The sequence below is a fragment of the Alligator sinensis genome, unplaced genomic scaffold (genome assembly GCF_000455745.1).
Source record: "Alligator sinensis unplaced genomic scaffold, ASM45574v1 scaffold173_1, whole genome shotgun sequence".
Classification (NCBI taxonomy): Eukaryota; Metazoa; Chordata; order Crocodylia; family Alligatoridae; genus Alligator; species Alligator sinensis.
The window spans coordinates 1,891,704-1,911,435 of record NW_005842207.1 but is presented as its reverse complement, the minus strand read 5'-3'; the positions used below and the strand labels follow the sequence as shown (position 1 = coordinate 1,911,435).

General features: G+C 40.0%; 1 protein-coding gene across 3 annotated transcripts in view; it reads left to right on the top strand.

Moving 5' to 3' along the window:
- UBR2 (ubiquitin protein ligase E3 component n-recognin 2) overlaps positions 1-19,732 on the top strand; it is a 105,823-nt gene that overhangs the window by 60,653 nt on the left and 25,438 nt on the right. For 2 of the 3 annotated variants that reach the window (XM_014521350.2, XM_014521349.2), the window contains exons 21-32: positions 195-319; positions 2,921-2,973; positions 3,256-3,358; positions 3,844-3,892; positions 4,443-4,597; positions 6,378-6,480; positions 7,771-7,880; positions 8,147-8,227; positions 9,958-10,139; positions 12,115-12,314; positions 14,465-14,558; positions 17,367-17,528. In XM_014521350.2, the coding sequence (XP_014376836.1) occupies positions 195-319; positions 2,921-2,973; positions 3,256-3,358; positions 3,844-3,892; positions 4,443-4,597; positions 6,378-6,480; positions 7,771-7,880; positions 8,147-8,227; positions 9,958-10,139; positions 12,115-12,314; positions 14,465-14,558; positions 17,367-17,528 (1,417 nt within the window). The remainder of the gene's footprint in view (positions 1-194; positions 320-2,920; positions 2,974-3,255; positions 3,359-3,843; positions 3,893-4,442; positions 4,598-6,377; positions 6,481-7,770; positions 7,881-8,146; positions 8,228-9,957; positions 10,140-12,114; positions 12,315-14,464; positions 14,559-17,366; positions 17,529-19,732) is intronic. The other variant, XR_003094791.1, reaches the window with a different exon arrangement.

The following is a 19,732-nucleotide window of genomic DNA, read 5'->3' as shown; positions in this document are numbered from 1 at the left end:
TTTCCCAGTGCCTTATAAGATACTCTGTACAATGTAATTGCTTAGTTCTGGGAAGGCCTAAAGTTATGCTACAAGCCTGAGCATAACTCAGTTTGTCTGCTATACCTAGTAACCTTTTTTTTCCCCTTTTTGAATAGTACCAATATAGGTAAAGGTTCTTCAGTAATTATGTAATTTTGTTGTTACATTTCCAGGGGAAAGATTTAGTCCTGGAATAGGACAAGTAAGTCCCACAGATGAAATCAAGCGAGAAATTATCCATCAACTGAGCATCAGGCCCATGGCCCACAGTGAATTAGTAAAGGCATTACGTGAAGATGTAAGTAGCTTGAAAGATGATGAACAGAGTACCCCCACCTATCTGAGTTTTCAAATCTTTTGATATAGGTTTGTGTCACTTAAATTGGCAGCATAACCTTGTATAAGGTAAGGTTTAGAGAAAGTCCAGATAGAAGTTTTTCTGTAGCTAGCAGGACATCGTTTATGTAGAAGGGAAGGGCAGTCCTGAAGAAGAGTGACATGAGGTACATAGAAGAGGTTGAAGATGACCATCACGAATTCCTCAGTTGTCTGCTTCTTTCTTATCCACCATCTTTTGGTCATTGTACTTTCAAAATCTAGTGTCAGGAAACTGTATCTGTAGGGTTAAAAGCTTGTTGCAAGAGCTGATCTGCAATAAAATATCTCAGTTAACTTAAGGCATATAGATTATACTCATAGGGTCTCTAGGTAATTGAGTGTATGCTGAATTATGTTGAAATACAAGATTGTGAATTGTATCTTGCACTTGGTTGGACCAGAAGAATCATATTTTTTGTGAATTTCTGATAAACACTTGTATATGATGGAGATAGAACTTTGCCAATGTTTTTAAAATGTGGCTTTAAAAATACTGAAGTGGAAAGTTCTTGAAGAATAGTATGAAAAAAGTATTATTGATACTAAATAATAGTAACTATTGACCAAAGATATTAACATATTTACTCAATTCTAAGACGAATTCAGATTTAAGATGACCCCCAATAATTAGATTCCAGACATGGAAAATTATGAATTTGTTATAATTTTCCATGTCTAGAATCTTATGATTGGGGAGTTGTCTTGAATTTGCCCCTCCCCACCACTGCTGTGGCAGGAAAACAGCAGCAGAGGAGCAGGCAATGGGAAAAGCAGAAGCAGGGGGCTGGTCAGAGGAAAGTAAAGGTGAGGGTAAGCAGTAGGGATAGTGGGGAAAGCAAGGGTAAGAGGCAGGGGCAGGTGGGGGAGCAGGCATCCTGCCCCTCACCCCTTACCCTCTTGATCGCTACCACCCCACCATTTACCTTCTCCTGCTGCTTTCCCTGCTGATCTGGGCATGGGTCCTGCTGATTCCCAGAGCTGCTCCTGCCCCATACTGTAGGAGGCAGCTGTGCTGGGAGCCTGGCTCAGCACCCAGCAGATTTCTCTTCCTGCCCTGCTCCCTTTCTGTGTCTATAGGGAGACAGGATAAGGGAGGGGGAAGGAAGCAGGGCAGAGAAGGAGAAATCTGTGGAGCCTGAGCAGGGCTCCCAGCACAGCTGCTTCCTGCAGGGTTGGGTAGGCTGCAGCCCAAAGCAGCTGCAGCAGAAGGCAGACCTCTCCTTGCCTGTCTGGCTCACTGCCAGCAGGGGAGGGGAGGGAGGAGGGGAAGGAAGCAGGGAGAAGAGCTGCTGCCGCATGCAGTTGATGCTGTCCTTGCCCCAGCTGGGTTCCCTGCACATCTTTCTCACAACTCCTAGTCGTGATGTGATTCTAAGACAAGGCTTTGTTTTCCCCATGATGAATAGGTGGGGGGAAACCTCATCTTGGAATCAAGTAAATACAGTAGAAGTTTTAAGGGATGGGTGCAATTTCTGTTAGCGCAGAAAGTAACAAAACTAGGGCAAAATCCAAAATGTAAAATGAATTGCATTTTTGAACTTGAGATAATTAAATAGTATCTAACAGGCCAGAAGAAAATGTGGATTGTGTGGCAATGTTTTTGTAAAATATTTTTAAAGGAAACCTAATTAGCTAAAAGGAGTGCCAAGTGCTTGACTCTTAATGTGTGATGTATGACCTTGATATCCTATTCTTTTAGTTTTCTCCCATATTTGTTCCTTTTTCAATAGTCCACATGAACAGGAGAAAAAATGATTGTATGGAAGATGCTGTCAAATGTTCATAGTAAAGTAACTAAACAGAATATTTACTTTTTAAGTCTATCAGTTCACAGCTTAGGGGGTGACACCAGCCATGAGCCCCCTAGGCTGTACACCGTACATGCATGGGCGCATGGCTTTTTTCCCCCCCTCCCTCTTTCCTCCCCAGCCACTGCACCACACAGGCAGTTGTTCCCCTGTGCAGTGTGGCACCCTACCTCACCTTGGGCTCCCTGTGGGCTCCCTTGTGGTAGTGTGCTGCACAGGCACTCCTCCAGTATTGCGGGCCACACCATACTGCTGTGGTGCACTGCTTTTCTCCCTGGGGCAGGGACATGCAGCAGAAGCTGGGGGAGTTAGGGAAAACCCCAAGACCCTGGCTGCTGCTGCAGCCGGAACAATAGGGACAGCAATGGCTGGATGAGAGCCCAAGGGACGCATGTTAAGCCTTTGAGGGCCACATGCTGCCCACAGGTTGCCAGTTGGGCAATCCTAGTGTAAAACAAGAATTACAGTGAACTGTTTAAAGCTGGCATTGCTTCATTTAAGGTATGTTATTTCTGTTAAAATTATTGAAGGCATCTTGACACTATGTACAGGAGTGGGTTTTTTTTGTGGGGGTTAGGTTTTTTTAACCATTATTTTAAAAGCTAATCCCTGGCTTGGTATTGCATCTATTTTGCTTCATTTACCTCATGGTTTATGTGAAGGGAAAAGAGAAGAACATATTATTTCTTTCTTCTTTTTTTTAACCCGTGCAGGAGAATAGAGAGACAGGGATGGAAAGTGTGATTGAAGAAGTTGCCTGTTTCAAGTAAGTTTACATTTTATTTCAGTAACTCAGTTTTAAAAATTGACTATGTAAATTAGTGGGGGGAAAAAAGGAAATGAAAGCATAAGGGAATTAAAACATCTCCTCACTTAGCTTGGCTAATGTACCTTATTCTTGACCTTAACACCTTGTCATGTAATTCTTAGGGCATTTCCTGGGCAGTAGTTTTTCAGCTGTGCCACATTAGTATTAAATTACTGGTATCACTGTATATACCTAATTAACATTCTGTTTATACATATATATATATATTTATTCTTATAGAAAGCCTGGATTAACAGGCAGAGGATTGTATGAATTGAAACCGGAGTGTACCAAGGATTTCAACCTATATTTCTATCACTTTTCTAGGGCAGAGCAATCTAAGGTAATTAATAAAGAGCAAAAGTCTTAAGAGTGAAATTGTCTTTGGTATGCTTGGCTTTTAAATCTTTATTATTCTTTGGAGAAAGGAAGAGTATGGAGTGGTGATCTGTAGCTGAGTTCAACTTTTCTTGAACTTTGACAGAACTGTCCTACAATAATTTCTGTGCCGTCAGAACACTATGGTGTAAAGTCTCATTAAAATCAGTGAGTTTCATATCAGTGGAATGTGAATCACCTGTACAGAAGCAGATTGTGTAGCCAGGTTCAAAAGAGGCCTAGACAAATTCATAAATGATAGATGTGTTAATACCTATTGTATGGAACAGTTTCCTTTGGCATGTCTAAACCAATAATGGATGCCAAAGAGGGTAATGGATAGGTGATAAGGCTGTCTAGATCTGTTTTTATGCTCTGAAGAACAAATTACTGTTGTTTTTTTATATCTTTTTGTACAGCTTTTGTGTAACTGCAACATTCCTTTTTCAGGCAGAGGAAGCACAAAGAAAGCTGAAAAGACAAAACCGAGAAGATACAGGTATTTGTTTTATGAGGGAGGACAGTAAGGAGTTGTGGGTGGACTGTTAGATGCTGTGCTGAACCAAGTCCACCTTCCTGCTTAGTCAGAAAACAGTTAAAACATAGCAGTTTTCAGTTATTTCCCCTAATCTGAATAAGCAGGGATATGAATTAAGATCTATCTTGGAGCCATGCTTATGACAACCTTCCTTGCTCAACAGATTTGCTCTTCACAGTTTCGAGAGTAATGCTTGCACTTCACTAGTTGTGAAAAGAAAGCGTCTGCTTGGGGTGGGAGGGAAAGATGGTTAACTGTGGCTTTATCCTCCAGTCTTTTTACATAATAGTACTTTTACTTCATTTAATTACAGTGATGATGTAATGCAAAAGCGTTTTTGCAATTCATTTAAGCAGTTTTAAATCTGATGAAGTGTTCCACATAATGTTTATTAAGCACCTACTTGGAATTGAGGTTTAGATTTTACTAAATCATTTTAAAAGAAAAGTTCTAAATCAAATGGATGATGGGAATGTTTCAGATTGATGTAACAAACCAATTTCTGTTTCAGCACTTCCACCACCTGTCCTGCCTCCTTTCTGTCCTCTCTTTGCAAGCCTAATTAATATTCTGCAGTGTGATGTCATGTTGTATATTATGGGGACGATACTGCAGTGGGCAGTAGAACATAATGGCTATGCCTGGTCAGAGTCCATGTTGCAAAGGGTATGTTTAGATATTTGAAATTATGTGTGTGTGTTAGAGAAACAATGTCCATTCATGATATTGCTGTATATACTCACACTTTCAGTGACAACTGAGTAAAGCCCCAAATTGAATAAGTGCTTAATATGCAAAAAGTACAACTGTGAATTTGAGAATTTTTAATAGTTTAAAGTCCTTAAAAATTTCCTGCTTAGCTTAAAATTGCTTGCAACAAATTTTAAATTTAAAAATGGAGGTACACATCTAATAGGTGGTTTTGAAATATCAGGAATATTGTTACGTGCAAGAAGATGCTATTTGTACATTGCTGGACTGCTCACAACAATTCTGTCATTTTAAGATAGGAAAAGGATTTTTTTCCTAATCTTTTGCATCATCTCTGTTTTCAAAAATATGTTGATTTCAGAGCATAGTTTGTTTTTAGTCTGACATTTCCTTGGTATAATCTCAGTGGGAGAGTGAAACTTTTGAAAGTAATCCTTTTTTAAATTTGGTTTTTGGGTTTTGTTTTATTATGTTTAGTTTGTTTTTGGAATACCAAAGCAGTTCAGTTTATGGAACTATTCAGTAGTTCATAAATATTAATAATTACATTATATAAACCCAAGCCTTCAAGGTTGGCATACATTTAGGTCTCTCTGAGGGCCGTTGTCTATGGTAATGTAAAAACATGTAGTGTATATTATATCATTTCACATTTATTCATACACCAGTTAGCATAGGTAATTTTATTCATCTTAATAAGGACTTTAGAATTACTCCCCACACTTCAGGCTTTTGAAATAATATGTTTAGTTCTGAGGTTCTTCATGCCTATTTGGATCTTGAATCTTTGCAAACATAGCTGGAAAATTCAAAATGATGTCACTCTGGTAACCAAAGAGTGATCAGCTGCATCATTGCTGACAGTTATCCTAAGAATTCATTTGTATTTGAGCTTCATATTTTTTTCCTCATTATAGAGGAGTTCCTTCTACTTTATTAACTGTAGCATACAATATCATCATATGGATTAGTAACTTTGGTCCATTAAATGTCCTGAGGTGATTAGTTTGTTCAGCTACTCTTGATGACAATCTCTGGAGTTCAGACCACCAGGACATATGGATCAGCCTTCTTTGTTGAAAGGCTAGCATTTCAAGAACTTAATCGTTGGGAACCAGAGAAGTGAAATATAACATGCTTTAGATCTCACGGCTAAATTTAATCTAAATAAACTTTTAATTGGCCTCTAGAGCGTTTTAGGACAAGTTTAGTGTATTTTTAAGTTATGTTGGAAGGCAGCCATTATAAATTGATAAATTGCTGGAAAACTCATTCTTCCTTTTTGTATTAAGAGGTTGCTTGACAGATAGGCTTGAGTTAATAGTTCATGTTTTAATTATGTTGGTTAACTTATGTGTCTGGTAAGGCAAAGAGATGTTTAAATGTGTACACAGACTGTATGCAAGAGACTAATATACAATTAACTAGGAAAAAGCTGAGAGAAAAAAAACTAGTTGTGATTAACCAAATAAGGGTCATGGTGACAGTGCAGGAAAACAATGAAAAGATGTATTAGTATAACACTTCAATGACTTTGACGCAATAACAAGAATTTACTTCAAGGAAGTCTTTTTAGGGCTAAAACAGGACACCAAAGGCAGTCTTGATATCTATATCTATATTTATATATAGCTATGTATATAGATCTCTCTCTCTTATGCTTTTACTTGTTTCTCTTTGTTGACATTAAATGGTATTATAATTTACAAGTTCTGAAACTGGTGATTTTACTTAGGTTTTACACTTGATTGGAATGGCACTGCAAGAAGAAAAGCAGCACCTTGAGAATCTCAATGAAGAGAATATTGTAACATTCACTTATACTCAGAAGATCTCAAGTATGTCCATCCTGTCTAATGTGTAGCAAATTTAAAATAATGAAAAAGTCAATTTCTGATATTTTATTTAAATGTCTTCTGTTGTTCAAAACCAAGGTGCACTGAAAGATCACTTTAAAATATGATCTTTTAATATACAATAATAGTGTGTGTGTGTGTGTGTGTGTGTGTGTGTGTGTGTGTGTGTGTGTGTGTGTGTGTGTGTGTGTCTGTCTGTCCGTCCTGTTTTCTTGCATATAACTTGTATCTTTCTTTCCAAAAAAACAGCTGGGGAAAATTGGGGTGTGCATTATGTGGGAGGAAAAGGGCTTTCCACATGTCTGGCAATTTGGTGGCATTGTGGGGGAGAAGGCAGAGCACTGATAGTGTTAATTACTTTGGCTCCCCTTTCCCTTCCCCTCCCCTCCTTATTCCACCCCCATCCTTGCCACCAAATTTCTGGATGCATGGGGAGCTCCAGTCCCCAACTGCAAGCAGGATTGAGCCAATGTGTGGGGTTGTTTTGGGGCCAGCACCAGCCCCAACCCCATGCACCAGTTCCATTTGGCATGCTGGCCTTGTGGCAAGGGCTGATCCAGGTTGCTAGGGCAGCTTACTAGGTCTGACCCTACACAGTTACTCTGGGGTTGTGCACCAGGTCTGGGACTGTGCATTGGCTCTGGAGCAACATTGCCCAGGAGCCACATTACCTTTTAAAATATTGTACTGATACGTTTGTCTTTTATTTTACTACCAGCCAACTGAATTGAAATTGCAGCAATCTTAAGTCCTGTTCCTTAGCTGCATGAACAGACACTGAACTTATTCAGATTGTATACATACTTGATACAAGTATTTTGTTCCATCTTTGAATCTGCTTGCCAGTTTTTCTTGCCTTTTAAAATCATTAATATTAGACACATTCTTACTTGGAAAACAAGCAGAAGCGTAATGTTTTCCATTCCATATACCGGTTCCCAAGAATTAAAATGCTAGAGTGCAAGTAGATAATGTGTGGGCTTAGACTTTCAACACTTGTACCTCTGATTAGAAGAAGATATTCTGAACAAGATATTTGGGGAGAGGTGGGGGGAGGAGGTAACCTTGAAGGTAACCTTGAGACACTGAAATGAAAGTAACCTTGAGACACTGAAATGAACAGTCCTATGAGACGTATTTATACGTCAAGAATGATTTTTATGATCTGCTGTTGTTTTGTGCATTGTATTTGATTCAAGCTATTTACACAGTGTGTTTAACCTGTTTATATTGATTTATCACATCAGCTGCATCTTCTCTTGTTTACATTAGGACCTGGTGAGGCACCTAGCAGTTCTCCAAGTATATTGGCTATGCTAGAAACTTTGCAAAATGCACCTCATTTGGAAGTGCACAAGGACATGATCAGGTGGATACTGAAGGTAAAATATTAGTTTTATTTCCAGGATTTTTCATGAATAGTATCAATGCTTACAATACATTGCTAAACTGAGCTAATTTGGGAATTGCAATATGACAAAAATCATAGCTTCCGTATGTTCTCCAGTGGGTTTGTTGTATGTCTGCTTTCTCACAGCATTTGGTACCATGGGTTCTGAGTCCATAACTTGGACAGTATTGTAATAAATATTTACAACAATATATTAAATATTCAAATGTCATAAGATAACTAGTTTTTCTTTTGTAGACTTTTAACGCTATAAAGAAACTAAGAGAAAGCTCTTCTACAAGTCCTGTGGCTGAGACTGAAGAAAATATTATGGAAGAGGTAAGAATAAGCCACAAAAAGGTTGTTACTGTATTTACTTGAATCCAAGACAAGTCCTCCCATCCCATCCTGTCCCCCCCGATCAGCATGGGGCAGAAAAAAGCCTTATCTTAGATTTGAGCACTGGCACAAGGCAGGTGGCAGCTCAGCTTGAGCTTTAGACCCAAGTTCAGGGCAGAAGTCAGAGCTGAGCTGCCATCTGCCCTAGGGCAGAATGGCCTGTTTGGCAGAGGAGTGGGCTTATAGTCTGGGAAGCACAGGGCAACTATGCGGCTGGACTCCTTCCAAAGCCGCCGCCGCCCCCCATCCACCACCAGCCTTTCCCTCTTACCTTCTGCTCTGGCTCTGTTCCCTGCAGCCTCAACATCACCTGGCTAGGAGCTGCTGTTGCTTTTTCCTGGGCAGGCTGGGCTGGGTGTAGGGCAGAGGCTTCTGCTGCTGACTGCTGCAGGGCCAGAGCAGGGCTGCAGCAGAAGGTAAGCTGGGGGAGGGCAGGCTGAAAGGGAGAAGTGAGGGGAGAGCAGGCATGATGGGCAGGCTGCAGTGGGGGGAACTGGAAGTAGAGAGGGTAAGGGGCAGGCATAGGCAACATGGGGGCATGTGCAAGGGGGCACATAGCGTGGTGCAGATACTGGGAGAAGGGCAAGTGAGAAGGAGGATAGGCACAGGCATAGTAAGACAGCGGGGACAGGCAGGGAGGGCAAGGGAACAAGGGCCACGTATTTGGCCCCTTGCACCCTGCTGCTGCTTTTACTGCCACAGCAGTGTGGGTGGACAAATTTAAGTTGACCTTCCACTAGTCAGATTCTGTACATGGAAAATTATAATACACTTGTAATTCTCCATGTGTAGTTTTTAATTATTGGAGTGTCATCTTAAATTCAAAGTTGTCTTGGATTTGGGTATATGTGGTACTTGTTCTGAAACAAGCATGGATCGTGAATAGCAGTGGTAGAAGCTCTTAATTACTGATCTAAATCAAAGTCCAGATATGTTTACAAAGTAATTCTGGCCAACGAATTGTAGATTAGTCTGCCTTGGTACAGAAAGAGTGGTTCATTCTTATAGAGGAGAGTACTACCATTGCCCTTTATGTCCCAGGCCTCCCCCCCAACATGCCCGAGGCCTTTGAGCCTTTTGTCCTCATCTTTTTGATTAATACTAGCTTTAAGTAACAGCAGTAGTTATAGACTCTGCTCTTTTAATAATTTTTCATCATCTTTTACTTTGTTTGGAGGCAGTTCAAAAACAAATTTAGAAGACAGTTGTATGTTGATTGTTTCTTCTGCCCTGCAGCCATTTCAGATGGGTGGTGGTTTTTTCATCTTACCCGTTTGTTTAGATCTAGATTGTGCTTTTTAGGCACCACTCAGAGGAGGGTATTGGGGTGCCACAGCAGCCTGGAAAGCACAGCATGGTGGAATAAAGGTCATGTTGTGGTCCTGATTCTTTTATCTGTCTTATTAGAGATATGGTACATTCACAAGAGAGCTAGGTTATGGATTAACCAGTGCACCTCTGGGATTCCATGGCATCCAATTCTGCCTGGTTCTTACTTGAACCAGACAGAAGAGAAAGAGATATGATGCAGGCACAATATTCCCAACTTTTATCAACTTTGAAATCTAAGGAATTAAAATGAATAATAAATTACAAGTTGCAGGTATAATACAACACACTATTCCACTTAAATATTTTTTAAAATGGCTAACTGAACAACAACTTTTTAGAGTTCGCGAGATAAAGACAAAGCTGAGAGGAAGCGAAAAGCCGAGATTGCCAGGCTACGCAGAGAGAAGATCATGGCTCAGATGTCTGAGATGCAGCGACACTTCATTGATGAGAATAAAGAACTCTTTCAGCAGACTTTGGAAGAACTAGACACTTCATCCTCCAAAGTGCCTGATAATAGGTAAAAATATTTTAAGTGAGAGCTTGAGAGAATTCGTAAATTCCTTAGTACCTTTCAAATCAAATCATGCTCTTGTATAAATAATTACTAAACTGAAAAGCTGAACCTTTCTAACAGCTATGCAGCTATATTTCTGACCATTTGTTTTTCTCTTTCATACTGTTTGTTTGTGCCCTCTGTGTTGATCCCCCTGCCACCTATTGCCAAGCATATGGTATAATTATACTAAATATTCCTGATTTAATTTTTTGGAGCTTTCAAGGTAAACTGACAAATACCTTGACTTTCTTATAAAAACCAGGTTAGGAAGTGCAACCAGCATAGTTAATTGTCTAGAGCAGAAAATGTTATTAAAGATAAAGAAATGGGAGTAACTAATATCTGTGCCTGAGAGTCTTGGGGGCAGAGATTAAAAGCAGGTGGTGATCTAAATTAAGGCAAGTTGGTATTTTTTTTGAGGTGCTGAAAGATGGAAAATGCCTGTAGTGTCAGTACAGAGGCATAATGTGCAAATAATATGCTGGGGCAGTCTCTCTCATTGGGCAGCATACAGGAGCAGCAGCAAGCAGGGACCTGAGCAGTGTCATAGAGTGCAGGGTGTTCTGGGAATTGTAGCTCTCTAGAGTAGCAGTGGAATTTGCCATTTGGGGCAGGAGGACCCTTTCACCCCATGTCAGGAGGCCAAAAAATGTGAAATTTGGTGGCAAAAAATGGGTTCAATTTTCTTCGGGCAGTATTGAACTCTACTACCACTCTGCAAAACTGATTCCTTGAATGCCTTGCACTCCATGAGACACATTGCCTGCACCACTGCAGTGTGCAGCTGAAAAGTGCAAGCAGAGCAGGGAACCAGAGACTGAGGTGCTCTTCCCCTTAAGTTGCACTCAGGGCACCTGCCTAACTCACCCACCCCACATTATGCTACAGTGTCAGCAAATTGAGGGAAGGCTGGGAGAACTACGTACTTCACTACTATTTTTAAAGAAGTAGGTAATGTATGGAAATTTATTTTTAGTTCCTGTACGGTAGAGTTTCTTACAAAACTCTGGCTATACTTACCAAATCTAGTCAATAATATTCAAAACCTTACTGTTGAAAATTTATATTTAAAAAAATCTGCAGGAAGAGAAATCTTAAGACTTCATTGTAACAAACAATGTAGTGATTCTTTTTTTTAAGGATTAAAAAAACCCGAAAACCAAAAACCTTCTAAGCTCTGACCTACCAGTTGAAATGGGAGGCTAATTTGTATAGTGCATAACTGAATCACATGGACACTGAATTAGCAGTATATTTCAATGCCTAAACTTTAAAAAAGAAAAATTAAACTAAAGACTCATGTTTGGATATACTTGCCAGTTTTGTTTCAAAATCAGCAATTTAGTGATTTAACCATAATTTTAGTTTGGTTGGTTATATGACCTGAAGCAAAGAATATTTAAATGTGGCACCATTTGGACATGACCCAAAAGCAGGTGTCAAGAATATATGAAAGGATCACAAACAGACTTTAAAGACGAATCAATAAACTTTAAAAATGGATTCTCCTTTAAAGGAGAAAACTGGGAAACCATGGCTTTTCCCTTGCAGGCTGGCTGAGTTCCAGCTTGCAAGGGGCTGCTTGGGGTTCCCCAAACCTCCCCTCGCCACCCCACACACTCGGGGGGTGGGGGACAGCAGGTCAGGAATAAGGGGGAGGCACTGGGTCGGGACTGGCCATTAATGTTTACAAATGGGTCCTGGTACAAAAAAGGGTTGCGAACCATGGATTTAGAGGACATATGGTTTCTCTGAATTGCATTTTTTGTACAATAATTTTGGGGGAAACATGCATGAATATGTGCTGAATGTTGCTTATTTTCAAGATGGGAACATGTAACATAATTTTATTACCTTTTTCTAAGAGAATTTAAGACATGAGCTAACTGAAATATTTTTCAAATAGCATACTCTCACAAATATAATTTGATTCTAGTCCTACAGTTTCAGATACAAAGCTTACAGCTTTGGGTCCAGAGCAAACTAGAGTGACTGAAAAGAGACAAGTGGTTACTTGTATTTTGTGTCAAGAAGAGGAGGAAGTTAAAGTGGACAGTAGGGCCATGGTCTTGGCAGCATTTGTTCAAAGATCAACTGTACTGTCTAAAAACCGGAATAAAATAATTCAGGATCCTGGTGAGTTGTATATATTGTTACTATAATATTTGAAAGGCAGAATATTTGATATCTGTCTTCTATCTTTCCCTGAAATAGATTTGTTCTGCTACTATACTTTTCATTGTTAACTATATAACTGTGAGCATATTCTGTCGTATTCGGTAGCAAAATTCTCAGTGTTTTCAGTGAAATAGTGTTCCTTACCTAGAGCAATAGGGGAAAATGGAGAGGTAGCATATTATCTTAAGCACTTCCAGCAGACCGTTCAAATTTATAATTATGGAAAACAGGTATATCAGGTAAAGGAATTTTGTTTGTATTTTATGGTACCAGGAATGAGAGGGGGAGGAAGCATTGATACACTGCCAGGTATGCAAGTTGTCGTTAATGATTTCCGTGCAAAAGCTGTTTAGCTTCTGTTTCCAGTTGAGTTTATTCAAAGACTGTCCTCAAATGCTGTCAGGCATTAAGCTCATATTTTTTTCTTTATTCAATTCCATTATTGATGTAATGGCCCCTAATAGTGCAAGTCTGGCAGCAACACACCTCTTTATCATAGGCAGAATTGGAAACAAAATATGCAGAAATAAATGTAGAGCTGATGCTGAAATCCAACTACAGAGACAGTTCTGTTAAGCAGTATAGGAGCAGAACTAATAGTTTGGTGTAACCCAAGGGTTTTCCAAATCTAGAGTAGTGTGACCCACATCTTTATAGACAGTTCACTTCACAAATGCTACCCTGATAAGCTCTCTGTGATAAAGGATGTCTGTACCTCATGCAATGCAGTGGAGATACTCAGGTGCCAGAAGCTACTTTTCTTGTAGCAACTACAGAAACCTATGTGAAATAATAAAGCCAAGTGAAACCAGAAACAAACACAAACAAAAAGCTTAGGTTTTCATTATACCAAGGCAATAGGTCGTGACATAGAATATTTCAGACAACAGAACAGTTTGGCATTTATACACATACTTTTCTGTCCTGCACCATGCTGGAGACCCGCTGCTTTGGAGCAGACTCGATTAAATTGAGCTGATGTGTACTGCGCTGTGCCCCATGCAGTTGTATAAGTGGCGAAATGTGTGTCAGCGCGCAGAAAATAGTGGCGGTGCACTTTTGAACTAAAGCACCTCCAGTGTGTTTTAGTTCAAAAGCAGGCTGCTGCCATTTTCTCAGTGTTGATGTGCATTTCGCTGCTTATACAGCTTCAAGTGTCCCAGTGCTGGGCGCTTTTCAAAGCTTCTCAGCGCTGCAGCACTTGCATGTACAAAAATGCCCTTTGAGTCTGAGTTGTCTTTGGCCCTACGGAAAGTCTTAAATAAAAAAAAAAAAAAAAAAAAAGCCCTGTAGGAAAAAAAAAAAATCTTAGTGTTTGTCATAAACTAGCACAAACAATTAAAAACTTTTAAAGGTAAAAATCAATCCCTTCGTTACCTTCCCTCTAGCTAAAAGACTGACCACAGTGTGGAAAGGATATTTCACTGCTGCCCCACTTGGTGAAAGTTTTTAATGAGCTCTCTGGAAGTGTCTCCTTGCCTCTCCCATTTCTGCCCTTCTCAAATGGTCCAAGCCATTACCCCTGCCCTCTCCAAATCTAAACTGAGGGGCATGTTATGTCACAATTTGACTAGTGTATCCAGTAGTTCTGCCTAATTTTCTGTGAAACAGTTTGGCAGCAGTGAATTCATCTGGTGTTGTACACAGAAGAAATCTGTTTAAAACATTTCCATCTGTATGGTTATTTTTTATTAGACTATTTCTGGGGAAGAAACTTGGAGGGTGGGGGAAGAAAACTGGTTTCAAGACATTCTGAAACAACCCATTTTTGGTTAGTGTGTAAATACACGATATATTTCTTCTACCAAACCATAGCTCTCACTGCTTGCAGATAATGAAAGTTTTGCGTGCCCAGAACCTTTGAAATGCCCATTTAAGCTCAGGTGCTTGTGGTGTTCAGCATTGTTGTATTGTGCAATAAAAGAAGCAGCTAAGACAGTATACTTGTTAAGGATTAGAATATACCTTAATTAACTTGAAAATAGAAATCATGATGATATACCATTAAAATTTAATAAAGCATGTAAATGACATTATAGGATTTTGGTATGTGACAAAATACGCTAAAGATGGGTTTAAATGCATAATTGTTTGTTTTTTTTATGCAGAAAAATACGATCCATTATTCATGCACCCAGATTTATCATGTGGAACACACACAGGTAGCTGTGGACATATTATGCATGCCCACTGTTGGCAGAGGTAATTACCATATTTAAAGGTGGTAGAACTAGGCTTTATTTTCAGTTAGGTGTTGAGTCCATTCTTTCTCCCATTATTTTCAGTTTGAGTTTTAACGTTTACATTAAGGAAGAATTAGGCCATAATATGGATTTAAAAAATAAAATGGTATCACAGATTAGAAGAAGCAAAGACATTGTGTGCATCTAGATAAGTGTGCATGTGTGTTTCCCTAGGGACAAATAGCAGCAGCATATAGTTGTGCCGCTGCTACTTGTCCCTGGGGAACACCTGTGCACCTGTGGTCTGGTGTGCAGCAAGTTGCCCCAGGTCAGGTAGGGGAGGCTGGGGTCAGCACCTGGGCTGGCCCTAGCAGCCTTACCTGGGGTCCTGGGTCCTCCTGGGGCTCTAGTGGTGGTGGTCCAGCAGCAGGGAGCCTGGCTAGCAGCCAGAGCATGGCTCCAGCCAGCCAGACTCAAGTTTCAGGTGGCACACTGCTGCCATGTACGCTGCCCCGCTTTTTTCTAGCGTGAGTTTTTCTGACACTGGAATCTCCTGGTGTCACCCCCCTTTTCCCCACGTTTCAAATTAGCAGCATGGGGAATACCTGCATGTGCAGCATGTACAGTATGCAGCACTGCGGGTGGGTCTGTGGTGCCACATACCACATGTGTGCTCATTTACATACACCATATATAGCTAAGAAAATTTTTAATATTGCAAATGGGAGTAATTTATTGAAAACCTCATAACTAATTTGAAGGTTCTTATCTTGATGAGTGGGAGTTGCATGAATGGTGTAGCTTTAAAAAAAGTAGACTGTAAATTATAATTATAGACAACATTGAGAGGATAAGAGGTGAAATTTTCTCTTCAAGCTAAAGGAACTTCCCTGCATATGTATACAGTATTTGAAAAAATTGTCATATTGCCATAATGGTGAACATGGATCCTGATGTGATTACTATTTGTACAGCTGTTGATTAATGTAAAAATTAACCAGGAAAGCAAGAATATTTTAAACCTAGAGTTGAATAAATAATTTGCAGCAAATAACTTATTTGATTAGCATAATTTTATCTACTTGTGGGGCATTCAGTAGTTTTGTTAAATTGAATTTGGTAGATGATTTTGGTAGTATAATTTGCTTCAAATATTCCATATTTAGGACCTGAGCCTTTGATATATTGTTTGGTCAACAGAAACAGAGTGTGGTGTTTATCTAATCAGCCAACAACCCATTTAATCAGAAAATGAGCTTGAAAACTTGTGAAAGATAGCAGCAATAGGGTAGGGGCTTGTCTACATTTTTAAATTTACCAAATATCAATTCTGGAAGCGTTTGAAGTGATATATGTAACCATAATGGTCCTGGAAATATGCTAAAGAGTTTTTGTGGGCAGTATCTTTTATTGGGCCACCTGTGTGCTTGGGATAGACTTAGATAAGCTTTTGGGTATCACGGTACCCTTCCTCAAGTCTCTGACAGAGCATCAAGCACAGGAGAGTTAAGTAGCAGATGGGTCCAATAAAAGATTTTGCCCACAAAAACTTCTCTTGTACACAATGCTGGAATGTATTTTCAGCATATGCCTCTATAGACACTTTCAGTTTGAGGGTTTTATTTCTGCTATAGCTCAGCTCACTTCTGAAATTAATTTATTAATTTTGTTTTCAGTATTCTGTTCACTAACTGCATCTGAAAAGAAAGGTTCACTAGTGGCTAATTTCACTTGCATCAATTTTTACATACTGTTAACATTTAAACTTTGAGTTGAACATGCAAAGAACCATAACTGTTGGGTTTACTTTCAGCATTTATTTCTGTGGCTCACTGAAGCAGTTGTCTGAATTCACAGTGCACCTAGGATTTTGCACTTGAAGCATTCTTACTTTAGTTCTGGTCTGTTGATGACTGCATAAAGCATAAAAATGCTTGTACTTGAAACTTCCTGGCCTTATCCAGCAAAATTGAGAGCAAGCAAAGTGAGGGGGAAAAAAGTGAGCAATAAGGCACTCTATTTCTAAAGGTATTTCCATGTATAAGGCAATGCAGAGCTGAGTCTAAACAACCTAGATTGAGTACCAAGAAATAATATAGTTGTGCTTGTGTAGCATCCCACCTGGGTTAACTTCCCTGTAGAAGCAGGATAGAGAGGAATGTACTGCTTCTTTGTACTCCTTATGAAGACTTGTTCTCAGTCTGTTTTTTGTCAGTTGTGTTCCTTAGTCCAAGAGGACATTAAGTATAAAGACAGTTGTTATGCAGTCATGAGTTCTCCAGAGCTAAATAAATGAATTTACCCTGTGTTGCTTCCAATACTTGAGCTAGTTCTAGTAACTCTATATGGCACTTTACTGTAGAGGTTAATACTGGCTCTTTGCTCACTTCAGAGATTAGCTTTCAGTCTGGCAGTTGTATATCTATGGCCTGGCACCATCAAGTATTAAGATGAAACAGTATGCTGTCATATGTAAGCATACACAGAAAATCTAATTTTAAAGTAAAAATCAGTATTTTTTTTCCTCTTAAGTCTTTCAGGTTTCTTTTAAAAAAAGAATACAGGAAATCCTGATCTTGAGACTTCAAGAGTCTTGCTTTAATTTTGATGGTTCAGTGGACTGACTTATTTTTAAAAATCATCATCAACAAATAGTAATAAGTAAACCTTGACTAACAGGAAGGTAATAGCCAATAATTCTTTTAGGTAATATACTTGTGTATATCTAGAAAAAACAAATGCTGCCAGAGTATACATAGATTTATACACTAAAATAATGATTTGTATTGATAGAAAATTAATACCTTGCTGTTCTTTTTTTCTAAAGGTATTTTGATGCTGTTCAGGCAAAGGAGCAAAGAAGACAACAAAGATTACGTGTGCATACAAGTTATGATGTAGAAAATGGTGAATTCCTTTGCCCTCTTTGCGAGTGTTTAAGCAACACTGTTATTCCTCTGCTTCCTCCACCAAGAGCTTTATTTAACAGGTCAGTTTGCTTTTAGGGGTATCCATGTTAATAGGAAAAAGTCTATTTTAAATTCTAAACTGGTCATTAAACTGAGCAAACTGCAGAATTGTAACCTGACTGTAAACGTGCAATATAAACCCATTGCTGCTTGTCCTATCCCTAGCAGCCACAGAGATTAGTCTGTTTCCATCCTTCATATAATCACCCTTCAGGTATTTGAGAAGTGGTCACATGCTCCCATCTTCATACTAAAGAATCCTACTTTCTGAGTCTTTCCTTATATGCATTATTTTCCAAGTCTCTCGTTACTCTAGTTGCAGTCTGAAGGACTCCTTTTAATTTGTCCAGATCTTTCTTGAAGTGAGAGGCCCAAAACTGGACACAGGTCTCATCAGTGCTGAATAGAACAGGAAAATTACTTCCCTTGGTCTGCAAGCAACTGTCCTGTTCATCCAGCCCACTGAGCTAGTGCCATTTTTTTTGCAATAAGAGTACACCATTGACTATTATTCAGCTTGTCATCCACCATCCTTTTCTGTATACTGTAAGCCTAATTAGTTTTTCCCCAGTATGTATTTCTGCATGCAGTTGTTCTGTTCTAAGTGCAGGACTTCGCATTTTCCCTTATTGAATTTAATTTGATTGATTTCAGATCATTTCTTTGTTTTATCATTATCTTGGGGACTGTAGAGTTTTTTCTTCTGTTGAATGCTGACTTATTGTGGCAGTTATGTTTTACAGTTTAGTGTCAAAACTGTTGTCACAACCTGAAGCAGACTTTTTGTTGGCAAATTTTAATATGGGTGAAAAATGAATTATCTTTGCAATGCAAAAAATACAGTATTTTCAAAAAAAATTCACTCATTAGTAAAAACATCTCTAAGGAGACCTTAGATTTTCAGGATTTAATTTATTTAATTTTTGTTTATTGTGTGCAAAATATTTATTTTGAATAAAATATTAATAATATAGCTACTTCTGTAGGAAAAGTAAAGGAACTTCCTTCATTTAGTACAGGGGCAGGCAAAGTCTAGCCTGTGGGTCAGATTGGGTTTGCTGCAGACTTTATTTCCCAGCAGGCCCTGCCTGGTTTCCATGGAGACCCCAGCAGTGGTGGCATGGTAACAGCGCAGGGCCAGGGTTTCAATGGACACTGGCCCCAGCAAAGCTGGCAGGGCACGCACCTGGGCAGGGAGCTACTCCGTGGCAGGGATCTTGTGGTGGTGACAGCATAGCTGGGGCAGAGCTGTGATCTGCTCCCCTGCATGCCCCAGCTCAGGACCACACTGTCACCACTGCAAGATCCACTCTGCCGGTGCTACTGGGGCCAGTCTCCATGGAAACACTGGCCCCATGATGTCACGGTGCTGCTGCTGCTGGGGTGTCCATGGAAACTGGCCACGGTGATGCATGCAGTGGCTGCTGGGAAATGGAACCTGGCCGCTGGCCAGATCTGCCATTTTGACCACCTGTGACTTAGCAGCTATTCTATAGACTACTTGGATCAGGGGCAGGCAGTTATTTTGGGTGGAGGGCTGCTTACCGAATTTTGGCAAGCTGTTGAGGGGTAGCCCCGCCCCTTGACAGGTGCCCCACTTCTTGGTCGCTGTCTTGTCACGAGAAGTCCCACCCTCTAACTGCTGACCTTTGCCACCAGAAATCACCCCCCTTGCCTCCAGAAGTATTCCTTTCAGCAAGGGGTTTTGCCGTCTTGGAACCAGAAAAATACCAAATTATACTCTAAAAATTGAACATGTACAGCATTCATTTATTTGGTTTCAAAAAATATTTTTGTCCCGATTTACATGTGTATGTGTAGTGTACGTAGAGGTGATTGCACAGTAGCTTAAAATAAAGTTTTACTCTTGTATATTGTGGGGGGGGGTGGGACATGGGGGATGGAGATAGGTTTGTGGGAGGCTGTGGGTATGTGGGGTGTAGGTGTGTCTGTGGGGGGTGCATAGGTGTGGGGTGAGGGAGCATGTAAGTGTGTGTGTGGATGTGTGGGTTGTGGGTGGGTATGGGGTTTGTGGGGGGTTGTGTGAAGGAAGGGTGGCTAGGGGGTGTGGGTGTGAGGGTTTGCATGTATGGCAGTGCAAGGGGGGGGTGTGAGTGAATGTATATAGTGAGGTGTGCATGTGGGACTCGCCCTATGAACACACACACACTCTGTCCCTCCCTCATTGCTCGCTCTCCCTTCCTCCCTCATTGCATGGACACAG